General features: G+C 41.8%; 1 protein-coding gene across 4 annotated transcripts in view; it reads right to left on the reverse strand.

Moving 5' to 3' along the window:
- LOC126299391 (caspase activity and apoptosis inhibitor 1-like) overlaps positions 1 to 14,595 on the reverse strand; it is a 200,820-nt gene that overhangs the window by 102,447 nt on the left and 83,778 nt on the right. For all 4 annotated transcript variants that reach the window (XM_049991264.1, XM_049991263.1, XM_049991265.1 and 1 more), the window contains one exon: positions 6,008 to 6,169. In XM_049991264.1, the coding sequence (XP_049847221.1) occupies positions 6,008 to 6,169 (162 nt within the window). The remainder of the gene's footprint in view (positions 1 to 6,007; positions 6,170 to 14,595) is intronic.

The raw sequence follows: 14,595 nt of genomic DNA on the forward strand, positions 1-14,595 counted from the left end.
CTCTGGTGATCTCTGAGCCATTTTCTGTACCACAACTTCCCATTTGCTATCCTGAAAAACTGAGTCAGCATCCCTCTATAGTGTGTGAAGTGTTGAGCTCAAAAAGAGGAAGAGGTGTTAGCATTGTACAATGCATAGCTTAGGGCTAAGTTTTTCTAGAAAAGGAAAAAAGAAGGAAAAAACAGTGTGAAGTTGTTATGTGGAATGTTAGATATTTTATACTCATTATTATTACATTACTGGCCATTAAAATTGCTACACCACGAAGATGACGTGCTACAGACCCGAAATTTAGCCGACAGAAAGAAGATGCTGTGATATGCAAATCATTAGCTTTTCAGAGCATTCACACAAGGTTGGCGCTGGTGGCAACACCTACAACATGCTGACATGAGGAAAGTTTCCAACCAATTTCTCATACACAAACAGCAGTTGACCGGCATTGCCTGGTCAAACATTGTTGTGATGCCTCGTGTAAGGAGGAGAAATGCGTACTATCACGTTTCCGACTTTGATAAAGGGTGGATTGTAGCCTATCGCGATTGTGGTTTATCGTATCGCGACACCGCCGCTCGCGTTGGTATAGATCCAATGACTGTTAGCAGAATCTGGAATTGGTGGGTTCAGGAGGGTATCACGGAAGGCCATACTGGATCCAATTGCCTCATATCACTAGCAGTCTAGATGACAGACATCTTATCCGCATGGCTGTAACGGATCGTGCAGCCACGTCTCGATCCCCGAGTCAACAGATGGGGACGTTTGCAAGGCAACAACCATCTGCACGAACAGTTCGACAACGTTTGCAGCAACATGGACTATCAGCTTCAAGACCATGGCTGTGGTTACCCTTGACACTGAATCACAGACGGGAGTGCCTGCGATGATGTACTCGATGACGAATCTGGGTGCACGAATGGCAAAACATCATTTTTTCGGATAAATCCAGGTTCTGTTGACAGTATCATGATGGTCACATCCATGTTTGGCGACATTGCGGTGAATGCACATTGGAAATGTGTATTCATCATCGCCATACTGGCGTATCACCAGGCGTGATGGTATGGGGTGCGACTGGCTACATGTCTCTGTCACCTCTTGTTCACATTGACGGCACTTCGAACAGTGGATGTTACATTTCAGGTGTGTTACGACCCGTGGCTCTACCCTTCATTCGATCCCTGTGAAATCCTACATTTCAGCAGGATAACGCATGACCACATGTTGCAGGTCCTGTACGGGCTTTTCTGGATACAGAAAATGTTCGACTGCTGCCTTGGCCAGCACATTCTCCAGATATCTCACCAACTGAAAAGTCTGGTCAATGGTGGCCGTGCAACCGGCTCATCACAATACGCCAGTCACTACTCTTGATGAACTGTGGGATCGTGTTGAAGCTGCATGGGCAGCTGTACCTGTACACGCCATCCAAGCTCTGTTTGACTCAATGCCCAGGCATATCAAAGCCATTATTAACGCCAGAGGTGGTTGTTCTGAGTACTGATTTCTCAGGATCTCTGCACCCAAATTACGTGAAAATGTAAACACATGTCATTTCTAGTATAATATATTTGTACAATGAATACACATTTATCATCTTCATTTCTTCTTGATGTAGCAATTTTAATAGCCAGTAGTGTATTTTTTTGTATAACTTTTTTTTTTACCAAACCCCAATTCTGTTTTATCTAAGTAATCCTTCAATGTATAAAATGTATTGCATAACAGGAACTTTCCACGTGTCTTTTGAAATAAGTGTATTTTTGCAATTTCTTTTCTCTCTTTTGGTAATTTATTGTACAGTTTTATTCCTTGGTTAAAAATGCTGTTTTGAGTTTTAGGTTTATTTTTTCTTAGCAAATGTAAGTTGAGTCTAGCTCTTGTTTCATGATCATGGACAGAACTGTTTGTGCAGTAATTGCCAATGTATGGAACTCCACTTTAAACATAAGACCAAATGACAATCAGTGGCAGTGTTGTTCTTCAGAAAATTCAATCAAACTGTCTGCCAGTGAAGTCTTTTGAGATCAAAAGGAGATACAATCATTAGACTATGCCTGGTGGTACCACAAAAAATGCAGACTGGTACTGTAAACCAATCAAAAAGAACACAAGACAAGCAATCCAGAAATGGAGCACAAAATTTTGAGCAGTGCCCATCCACACATTACCTGACAAACTGTCACTCTCTTGCTAAAAATCATCACCCACCCACCCTGTAATCTGGATGTGTCACACAGTGACTACCACCTGAAGGGCAATTCACCTCCAATGATGAAAGACAAGGCTCCATGCCTTCTCGATGACATGGTGGTGAGCTCGTATGAGGAGGGTATGCAAAACCTGTCACAACATCTACAACATTGCATCAACCAAAATGAAAATTATGTAGAAATATAGATAAAGGTACAACGTTTCAAATGGAGGTGTCCAACATATGACCTGCGAACTGCATGAGGCCCAAAGCAGGTATTAAAAGTGGTCAAAGAAGTGAGCATCCATCACACAAATGTAAAGTTATGATAAATTAAATATTTTTGATATGACCCACCTGCCACATGATGCTATTCTCTCTCTCTAGTCTATTTTTTCTAGTGTTATGTCTATTTTTTCTAGTGTTATGTATATTATGTGCAACCCAAGAATACTCCTCTTACTCCAATGTGGCCCAGGTAAGATAAAGGGTTAGACACATCTGCTTAAAAAATGATTTAAATATTACATAAAATAAAAGTATTTTTGTATGTTTAAGAAAATAGGAAACCTTACTTTTTAGATTATCCCCATTTGTGTTGCTTAGCCAACATGGGGACATTAATTAGACCAATTGCCTTTTTGCTATATATTGTAATCTGCTTCCTCTCCTCAAGATCTGTTCAAAAATGTATCACAGTGTACCATACACAAAAACATGCCGCTGTTAAAAATGTTAACCCAAAACTGACTTTGTTTCTCATGTCCTAGTACACAGTACGCGTAATCTGAATTAATGTAACTCTTCCAACTGCTGCAGTAACCAGTAAACCAATGGAAAAACAGGGAGAATGCAAAGTGTTGATTCAGTCAATGGCCTTCAAGTTAGAGGTTTTAGCATCTACAGTGCACACCAATGCAGAGAAGGTAGAATTGCTACTCATCTATGGAGAATGAAAGTTAGCAAAACAGTAATTGCAATAGTGTTTTCTGATTTACAATACAGGTACATGTAGTGCAGTACTGTAGAACTTTTAAACAATATTTTCTACAGTAAAGGCAGCCCACAAATAAAAAATGCATCCTCATTACTTTTCTTTTATTGTAGTTGAAGGTACGTGTAATGGCACTCAGCTAGAGGAATTCTAGAGACATCTATATTCTGACAAGAATCAACTGTCTCAATGGATGATGTTTTTTCTTCTTCTGATGTTTCAGGAAATGGAAAGCCTCAACCTAAGGCATCACTATCACTGTAGAACTTGCACAGATGAAACTGCTGAAGTTGCTGTTCTTGTTCCTGTTGCAATGAATCTACATGTGAACACGCGACAGCTTCAACAGAAGATTAGCATTCCTAACACCACTGTACATCACATTATCAGTTGCGTCCCTCTCATGAACACTTATACCACAAATTGGAGATGCATGAAAGATGATGTCCATACTGATATTCCAACCATTCCACAGAACCTGCAGGAATGTGAATACATGATGTAATTTTGAACTGGTCTTGAGGACACGAAGTGGATTAGCAAATAAAAATATAAGATGCTATTTAATTACGATATACTGCTATTCATATTACCAAAAACACAGTTCTCTGATATGTAGTTCTGAGCAGACAAGATGGGCTGCTGACACAACTACTTAGATAAATTCTACATTTATATACAGTTCTTGTCTTTTCTACTTAATATAAAATACTAGGTGGTACATATTTAGTTTCAACTTGTTTTAGATCTGAAGATGATCCAGAGTGATTGAAACATGTAATCTGAGTACACTTGCAAATGAGACGGAGCAATAAATGTAATTATCTTAATTGCCCCAACAGTTGCTGTAGCTCTCAAGACAATTACGTTGACTAAAGAGGCCCTTTATATATTGTCCTAAACTTTTAGCACTTTGAGATAAATGGTCAGACATGAATATTTAGTTTTTTATTGATCTTAGACCACTTGCAGTTTATAGCAACCAGCCCACAACAGTTGTTCAAAATAGTGACACTCAGTCTCAATGTATCTATTGATAGATCTGAAATAGGGGAAAAATGCTTATGATGTTCAACCAGTACTCTCTGTATGTTATTCTGCATAGTGTGCTTTTAATATAGGAAAGATGCCAAGTTTTTATTGATAAATCTTCTCCTATACAATCCAACACCATCTTCTTACATTCTAATATGTAAGCAATTCTTTGCTGAGAACCTCACACAGTTTTTTATTGCTAAAACTACAATTTACCATACACTTCTACCCATGGTGATAAAATTTCTTCCAATGCCTACAGCAAAACATTTTGGTTCAGCTTCCTGAGCACAACATCATGTTGCATCATCAATTACAGGTATGTGAGAACTTAACATTGCAGTGCATCAGCAATCATGAATAATTTAATGATTATAAGGAATCTGCCTCAACTGCAAATAGAAACTGGTTTGACCTAGGTTTTGGCACGGATAACCATGTCTTCTTCAGAACACACTAAAACTACAAACTGCCTAAAGAGACATGGTCCAACATTAATACCAAAACTGCAAAAGACTTCCACAAAATGTGAAATAAATGGTATGTGTGTACCATGGCATTTGAGCCAAGTACAGCTATTGACATGGTACACACGTCCCATTTATTTCACATTTTATGTGAGTGTTTTGCACTTTTGGGCATTCTCTATTAATGTTGGACCATGCTTCTTTAGGCAGTTTGTAGTTTTAGTGTATTCCGAATAAGGCATCGTTATCCGTGCCGAAACCTAGATCAACATCCAGTTTCTATTTGTAATCAAAGCGGAAGCTTTATAATCATTATATTACAGGTATGATAGCAAGTTCTTGTAATAACTCATCTCCCATCTTCAATAAACACTTATCAATTATAAACACTACTAAACTCCACTGTGAACACATCAGAGATGAATGTTCATTGCTTTTAAAGATTGCATCACCAACCTCAATGCAGCACAGGCAATTGTTTGCCAATATATGCAGTTTACAAACACGTGACTTCCACACATCACTTATTCATGATTCCATGAACATTTATTTCTTAACTCTGATTTCGGATCTCAAAACTACTCAGTTTGGGACCCTCAGTCATCTATAATTTTGACTCTAAAGGTTTTGGTCTCTCTCTCTCTCTCTCTCTCTCTCTCTCTCTCTCTCTCTCTCTCTCTCTCACACACACACACACACACACACACACACACACACACACACACACTATAGTGCACCTACATTGGCAAAGTGTGTGTGTGTGTGTGTGTGTGTGTGTGTGTGTGTGTGTGTGTGTGTGGTGGTGGGGGGGACTATGAGTGCAGGTGCGCCTTACAATAAGTGCAATTATCACTAACAACATGACTAACTGTAATTATTATGCTATAATTCTAGTACTTCATTAAGTTATCATCATCAAAACCAGCAACAACAACAGCAGTATTATTGCTAGTAGCAGCACCAGCAGCAGTAGTAGCTGCTGCAGTATCAGCATTTCTGTAATGCAATATAGTGTCATAAGATAATTTCTATTCAATATTAGCATATTCAATGTTAGCAGTCTAATTCCTCATTATGCTGCTTCTGCAAAACACGTTCTAGAATAACATAATAATGATATGCCTTACTGATTTTTTGCGCTTATATTATTCTTGCACAGACACTGTTTTCTACTTTACCTACTTAAGACAATTTCGTACCAGAACTGCAAACCTTTTACATACAATATAAATGCTAGTCAAAGACTCAACATACTTCTTTATGTAGAAAATTTTATTTTTTCTTGGAGACGATAGATAACAGAGCAATGAGACATACCTTGAGAAAAGGAGGAACAATTGCTTTTAATTTATCTTCACTGACTGCGGAGAATGCTACTTCCAACATCTTCCTTCTGTTATTGATAAAGGAACTGATAGGTTTCAATTCTTCTTCAGAGGATGACGAACTCTCATCAGCATTATCTGTTGACTCTTCATCCTGGAACAATACAGCTAACTGTCTTATAATTGTTCCTGAAAGTACTACAAAATCATTATTAATATATGGCAATGGCAATTTAATTTACTACTTAATCTGTAGATCTATTTTCATTATACACAATCAGAAACTAGAAATCTGCAAATGTGACCCAAGGTAGGCAATATAAAATGGCTGTAGAAGCTATTACCAAGCAGTATATATTCATCTCACTTAACACAAAACACACTTCTTTATAATCATAATTCCAACTTGTTACAACCAAAAACAAGCTTCAAATATGTATTGCCAAGTAACAAAGGAAAGCAAATGTCAAACAAATTTGTTTTTAACAGCACAGTATGTATCATTAGCTGTATCCAAAGCTGTTACATCCTCTTTTTGGATGAAGCTGTGATACAGTGCATTCAGAAAACCAAGAAGATGGATGGGAGAGGTTTGTTTTGTTTTGTTTTAGGGCGCAAAAACAACTAAGGTCACACATGCCCACATCAGAACATTAGAACATGAAGACAAAAAAGGAATTAAAAGTGAGTACACAGTAAGCCCAATCAATGGAAGGAATGACAGCTAAAAACAAGGATTTCCTCTTTGAGAAAGGCCCACAAGATATGCTGTAGACACATGGGAGGTCGTGAACTCAAGATTAAATGACCTTCACTATATTGCTACAACAGACAAAAATAAAATTCGGTCTACAGCCCACATTTTGTTCGCTAAAACAGCTGATAACTCAGACAGCAAACATACATTACGATGTAAGTGGTTAAAAAAAAGAGCATTCATTCGGGTAATGATGAAATGTCACAGGTTGAGCACAATGAGCACAAAATGGTGGTGGATCACCATTTAACAAAAGGCAATGACTGAAACAACAGTGCCCAATACACCAAAGTGACATCACCTGATAACAGACAACAAAACAGAGACCAAGGGAAGAAATGGAAGAACTAGTGGGCCAAGGTAAGAGGACTGCACCCTTGGCAGCAGCTTCCTTTCCCATCAGTCAACATGAACAGGAACGACACAAACATCACAGTGGCTCCTTCAAGAGTGAGCAAGTGCAAGCTTTTTCTTGGACCCATTGCACTAAGGGATGGACTGTGTACACCACACAGAGGCTCTGAAGAGCACTGAGAGAATCGAAGCAGATGACATAACTTAAAAGCTTGTGTTGCCGTATGCACTGCGTGGCCTCATACAGGGTGAAGAGCTATGCTGTAAATACTGAGCTGCATTCCAGAAGCTGATGCCAAGAAAGGTCAGTGCCAATAATGAAGGCACTCCCGACGCCACGGTCAGTCCGATAGCCATCAATGTATACCAATGTATTATTGCTAAGTTCTGTGTGTAGGTTGGAAACTTAGAGCACGATATACTGAATCTGGACTAGTGTCCTTACGAAGGGAATGAAGTCCAAGGTGAACATGGACCACTGCATGAAGTCAAGGTGGTATAGGGTTCACATTCATTGGAAAAGTGGAAGGTAATGTGAAGTGGTCTGATCTGCTCCCCCGGAAGTATGGCTGAGGACATGTAGGCCTTGAGGGACTGTGTACAGCAGGCGGCCAGGTAAGACACGTTGGAGGACTAAGAAAGTTTCCTATCGAACATGAGCCCCAGGAATTTCATAGTTTCAGCAAATGAAAGAGCAACAGGCCCACGACGTAAAGATGGTGGAAGAAACCCATTGCACTACCGGAAATTCATATAAAATGTTTTGTCAATGCTCCGTGAGTAAAGACAATCTAAACATCACTGAAGATGCCGCTCCAGGGGACAATTTCATGGAGAACTGCAATAGATCACAAAATAGTCAACAAAAAGGGAGCCGGAGATACCCGATGGGAGACAGACTATTATAGGGTTAATGGTGATAGCAAAGCAGACGATGCTCAGGCCGGAGCCCTGTGGCACTATTTTCCCAGATAAAGGCATCTCACAAGGTGGAACCCACACATACCTTGAAAACTGTGTCTTTTAAAAATTCCTGAAGGAGATAGGGCAGGCAGCCATGGAAGCCCCATGTGTAGAGAGTATGGAGGATACCAGTCCTGCAGCAGGCGCGGTCTGGTATTTCTGTTTTTTCTGTTGGGTTGGGGAAGGAGACCAGACAGCGAGGTCATCGGTCTCTTTTTGGATTAGGGAAGGATGGGGAAGGAAGTTGGATGTGCCCTTTCAAAGGAACCATACCGGCATTTGCCTGGAGCGATTTAGGGAAATAATGGAAAACCTAAATCAGGATGGCCGGATGTGGGATTGAACCGTTATCCTCCCGAATGCGAGTCCAGTGTCTAACCACTGCGCCACCTCACTCGGTGGTCTGGTATTACCACAGAAAATTGTTCCTGACATGGGTTGACAAAGTGATGAGATGGTCAACTGTAGAATGGTATGTCTAAATCCACATTGTGCAATGGTTAGTAGATTGCAAGACTCGAGCCCCAAACCAGCCAGGCACGAATCATACATTCAATTACCCTGCAAACGCAGCTGGTGAGAGAAATGGGGTGGTAGATATAAGGAAGGTGTTAGTCCTTACAAGGATTAGATACTGGTATGACAATGGCTTCAAGCCAGCATCTGGAAAACACGCCACGCACCCAGATGTGACTATTTACAAAGGAGAAACTGCTTGCCTCCAAGAGAAAGGCACTGCAAAATCCGAATGGAAACATTGTCCGCCCCTGGGGCAAAAGATTGGGATGATGTAAGAGCATGATCTAGCTCTCACATAGTAAAGGCAGTATTGTAGCATTCATGATTCTGAGAGGATGGGTATCACCTTAGACTCCTCCAGTCACTTCTGATGGAGGAAGGCATGGTGACAGTGGGTGTAGCTCAAAATCTCTACAATAGCAATAGGGTTCAAAATGACATCATCCACTATGGTCAGGCCAGAAATTGGGGAATGAACCTTGGTCCAGAGAGCCATCAGTGTTTGGCCCACATCGCCAAAGGGGGAGTGGAACTGTTAAAAGAACTAGTAAATGAAATTTAACTAGCATTTTTGCTATCCTTAAGAATGCGATGACACTGCAAATGCAACTGTTTGTAATGAACGCAGTTCACCATTGTAAAATAATGATTATAAATGCTGGGAGCATGTCTCCATGCATGAATTGCGTCACAGTATGCCTCAGTTTACCACAGTACAGGAACATGGTGTGGTAAAGGTGAAGTGCAAAGAATGGAATGTTCTGCGACTAATGATAATGTTTGTAAGGTATTCTACCTTGGCTTCACAACTGGCAAAATGATCATCTAAGTTCACCAAAGAGGAGCAAAGTCTCCAGTTGGCCTTAGATAGCTGCCAATTGGGCTTTCACGTTGGAGTGGTGGGAGTCAGCAAACGAACAGCACTTGGGAAATGGTTGCTCAAGTGCATGTCAGAGAGAAAAGGTCACTTGAGATGATGGGGAAACTGGGCAGTGCAGAACGAGAGATCCAAATGGGAATAGATGTGTGTGGAGTCTGAAAGTAATTTGGGTGCTCCAGCATTAATGCAAATGAGGTTGAGCTGATTGAGGTCACCCAAGAGATTCTGAGAGAGCCCCAAAGGGGACAGCGCACATTAAACTCTCCGAGCAGCAAAAATGGGCGAAGGAGTTTCCCAGTAAGCTTAAGAAAGTATGTCCTGGTGACACCGGGTGATGGAGGGATGTAGACAGGACAAAGATAAAAGCTGAAGTGAGGAAGGAAAATGCTGACTGCAACAGCTTGCAGCCGGGTGTTCAGTGAGATGGTTTGACTATGAATATCATCTCAGATGAGCACCATGACTCCATCGTGGGATGGAATGCTGTCCTCACGGAGAAGATCAAAGCAGACCAGAAAGAAATGTGAGAGGTCAAAGTGGTCGTGAGCATAAAATTTTGTTTCCTGGGCACAGAAGACAAGTGGACACTGCCATTTCAAGAGCAGCTGTAATTCTTCGTTGCTGGATCTAACACTATTGGTTGCAAAATCATCTGCTACACATGCTGCAGGTCAGAAATGACAGAAAGAATACTCTCATGAAGTCATTTTATGTCCCTCCAGCTAACAATGTGCCAGAAATTTGCCAGCTTGTTGCACAGCTGGAGGAGAAGGACACAGAGATGCTACCATGACACTGGGTGATTTCACAATCAGGGTGCTGAATTTGAGGTTGCAAGTCTGCATGGCCATGTCCTTTGTGGCTGGTTGATTTAAAAGAGGGGGGAGGGACCATACTGCTAGGTAACCAACTTGGACATGGAGAGTATGGAGCAACAGGAAGTTTTGGATAAAAATTGGGAACGGGCCCGAGAGACCCCACTCATACAAAGTGGCAAGGATGTGAAGTTGCCATGTTATGTCATATGCTTTACATAAGTCAAAAAGGTAGGCAACCAGATGTTGGCATCTGTAAAAGGCTGTTCGGATGGCAAACTTGAGGAACTCAAGATTATCAGTGGTAGAGCGACACTGGTGGAAGCCACCCTGACATGGAGCCAGTAGGCCATGTGACTCCAGGAGCCAACGCAACTGCTGACACACCATACGTTCCAGCAGCTTACAAATAAAGTTGGTGAGGCTGATGGGCTGGTAGCTATCCACATCAAGTGGGTTTTGACTGGGTTAGAGCACTGGAATGATAGTGCTCTCTCACCATTGTGATGGAAAGACGCCACTGCACCAGATCCGGTTAAAGGTGATGAGAAGACGTCACTTGTAGTCAGACGAGAGATGTTTAATCATCTGACTGTGGATCCAATCCGGTGCAGGAGTTGTGCCGGGGCAATGTGCAAGGGTGTTGAGGAGTTCCCACTCTGCAAATGGGGCGTTATAGGGTTCACTGTGGCATGTAGAAAACAAGAGGATTTTCTCTTCCATTACAGGTCATCCACAGAGTATGTATACTTTCATAGAGAGGGTGCTAATCTTAATAATGTGGATCATTATCTGCTTATATATATTTACAATGGTAAATATTTCTGTGTGTCATTATTATATTTAGGTATAGTGTCAAAGCAGCTGAAGAAATTTACTGATTAAGTTTTCAGCTTTTCATATTTTTTGTAATGTGAATATATCTCCAGTTGTTCCAGTAAGATCCATTTTATGACCTTTATTTAGTCAATGGGCAACTTTGTCATTTTGCTCCACTCTTACAAATGGGTTTCTTGTACTGTGTGCATGTGGTGGTGCTATTGCTGATGGTTTTAGTCCTTAATGTGCTCTGTACACTTTTGTCCCAGGTAGAACATGGAGCATGTTATTCTGTACATTTCAGAGTCTGAATATGGATCATTACTATACTTTATGCTATGTATTAGTTTTTGTTGTAGTTTTTAGTTAGAGAGAAGCCAATTTTTACTTCGTGGTTTTTGAAATTGTGTTCTTTGTTATGTATATTGTAATTCTTGCTATTAACACAAACTGTAAGTGTTGCTTATATTTTTTTATGATTTTGAGACGTTCTTTTCACCTGAAATTTTTCCGTAGTCATGACATTTTTACAACAGGTGCTGAATAACAATTCCTTGACAAACTGGTCACATATTACAGAATAATTTAAACAGCAACTTATCGTGTTATATAATGTCATTCCTACAAAGATAACCAACTAGACTGAATAGAATAGTAGACACAGTATCTATGAAAACCCAAGATAACTTTGGAAGACAATGAAACTGAACTATAAGGCAGTTATGAGGTTTATGTCCTCGGCTGAGGGCCTCCTTTGGTATTTGTCAGGATTATTGTGAGCATTGGGTCCATGAGGTACAGAAATACATGGACTAAGAGATATTAACCATCTCCACTTTATTTCTATAAACACATTTATAGTAACGTGCTCACTATGCCGTCCTGTCATAACTGTGTCTGAAGTCCTACTATGAACAAATTTGGATGTCAAGACTCCATTGTGAGCCAAAAAAGACAAATTCTGCATCAAAAGCACATGCATTGGAAACAGTTCTGCCTGTGCAGGCGGCCAATGAGGCAATTCAACACAACATGACTACCATGTGCATTGAGGTACTCTGCAACCAGCATTTACTGCACCGCAGTTCGTCACCCTTCCACAATAATGCCAACTCGCATTCTTAACCACACATGTGGCTGTGTCCAATTCTGTGACAATTACATCACACCCCTCAAAGAATATGAGCTACCACATGTGATTAGTTTAAAAGAGGGCAGGAGGGGGAGGGAAGGGGGGGGGGGGGGAAGAGACCAAACTGCGAGGTCATCGGTCCCTTGTTGCCAGTAAAATAATTACACAACGGAAAGAAGAAAAGAAAGGAGAGGTACAGCATAATAACAGAAGAAAGTAAGAATCAGAAGAACGACAGAAGGACAACCAACATTACTATGGACAAAACAGGAAAAGAAAACCACAGAGAGAAGCAAGAAACAGGTAGAAGGGGTAAAAACAAGAGAGTAGATGACAATGGCTGGCCAACCACAAGAATAAAAAGAAAAAGCCAGCCACTCTGCGACACAAAGCATTGGAGTGGAGAACACAGAGGGAGAAAGGACAGGCACTAACACTTACACAAAATGATAAAACCCTCCATCACATATAAAACATAAAACTACATCAGCTGATAAGGTGTCATCAGCTAAAATTAATGGCAGTGAGTCCGGTAATTGAAGAGTCCATCGCAGGGCAACCAAAGAAGGACAGCTCACAATGATGTGGGCCACTGTCAGCCGGGCACCACACTGACACTGAGGTGAATCATCACAGCACAGGAGTTAGTTGTGTGTCACCCAAGTGCGGCCAATGCAGAGCCGGCAGAGAACCACAGAGTCCCTGCGAGAGGCCCGCAATGAGGACTGCCACACATTTGTAGTCTCCTTAATGGCATGCAGTTTGTTGTGCATGCTGAGGTTATGACAATTCATCTCCCAAAGCCACAAAACGTTGTGGTGTAGTACTGAAAACAGGTCAGTTTCAGAGAAGCTGATCTCCATATGCAGTTTCCGAGTAGCCTGTTTGGCAAGCCTGTAAGCAAGTTTGTTGCCTGGGATTCTGATGTGACCTGGAACCCAGACAAACATCACTGAACAACCAGACCGTTCCAGGGTATAGATGGACTCCTGGATGATCGCAACCAAAGGATCACGAGGTTAGCACTGGTCGATAGCTTGTAGGCTGCTCAAGGGGTTAGTAAACAGAAGAAATGACTCCCGAGGGCATGAACGGATGTGCTCAGGAGCATAAGATACAGCCACCAGCTCGTCAGTGAAAACACTGCATCCATAGGGCAAGACGTCCTCCATGGGCATATGTGAAGCCGACGTGACCATCAGCCATCGAGCCGTTGGTGTAAACCACTTCATGGCCTTGGTGCATGTTAAGAATCGAGAGGAAGTGGCAGCGGAGAGCCGCAGTGTTAGCTGAGTCCTTTGGGCCATGTGAAAGATCCAGGCGAAGCCGGGGCCTGGGTGTACACCATGGAGGTCTACGTGAATGGACCTCAAGTATAGGTGGTAAAGGCAAGGACTGCAGTTCAGAAAGAAGGGATAGGACACAAACTGCAATTGGAAGCCCTGACCTGGGACACAGATGTGGGGGTTGAACTGCCATGGTTGGGAAAAGCAGATGGCCATTTGGATGCGCAGGAGAACTATGAATGTATGCAGTGTAAACTGGTCAGCAGTTGTGCATGCCTAACCTGTAATGGAGAGACTCCGGCCTCCAAAAAAACAATGGTCACTGGACTTGTCCTAAGAGCTCATGTCGCTACTCAGACACCATAGTGGTGGACTGGGTTGAGTAAACGCAATGCTGAGGGCGCCACCAAACCATAAACCAGACTCCAATAGTCAAGGTGGTATTGAACAAGGGCTCTGTAGAGCTGCAGCCACGTGGAGTGATCTGCACCCCAGTTGGTGTTGCTCAGGCAGCGGATGGCACTGAGGTGCTGTCAGCACTTCTGCTTAAGCCAACGAAAGTGAGGAAACAAGGCAACTGGGCATTAAAAACCAGTCCTAAGAATCAATATGTCTCCACTACAGTGAGTGGATCATCATTAAGGTACATTTCTGGCCCTGGATGAACGGTACGACGCTAACAGAAGTGCATAACACATGACTTGGCGGCCGAAAACTGGAAACCGTTGGCTAGAGCCCATGAATGCGCCTTGTGGATGGTTCCCTGTAGGCGCCTCTAAGCAACACCTGTACTGGAGAAGAAGTATGAAATGCAGAAGTTGTCTGCATACAGAGAAGGTGAGACGGATGGCCCTACAGCTGCAATTAGACCATTAAAGTCCACTAAAAATAGAGCCACGCTCAATACACAGCCCTGCAAGGCCCCATTCTCCTGGATATGGGGAGAACTATGGGAGGCACCATCTTGGACATGGAAATTATGAAGCGACAGGAAATTATGGATAAAAATCAGGATCAGGCTTTGGAGACCCCACTTGTATAATGTGGCAAGGACA

The sequence above is a fragment of the Schistocerca gregaria genome, chromosome X (assembly GCF_023897955.1).
Source record: "Schistocerca gregaria isolate iqSchGreg1 chromosome X, iqSchGreg1.2, whole genome shotgun sequence".
NCBI classification, from domain to species: Eukaryota; Metazoa; Arthropoda; class Insecta; order Orthoptera; family Acrididae; genus Schistocerca; species Schistocerca gregaria.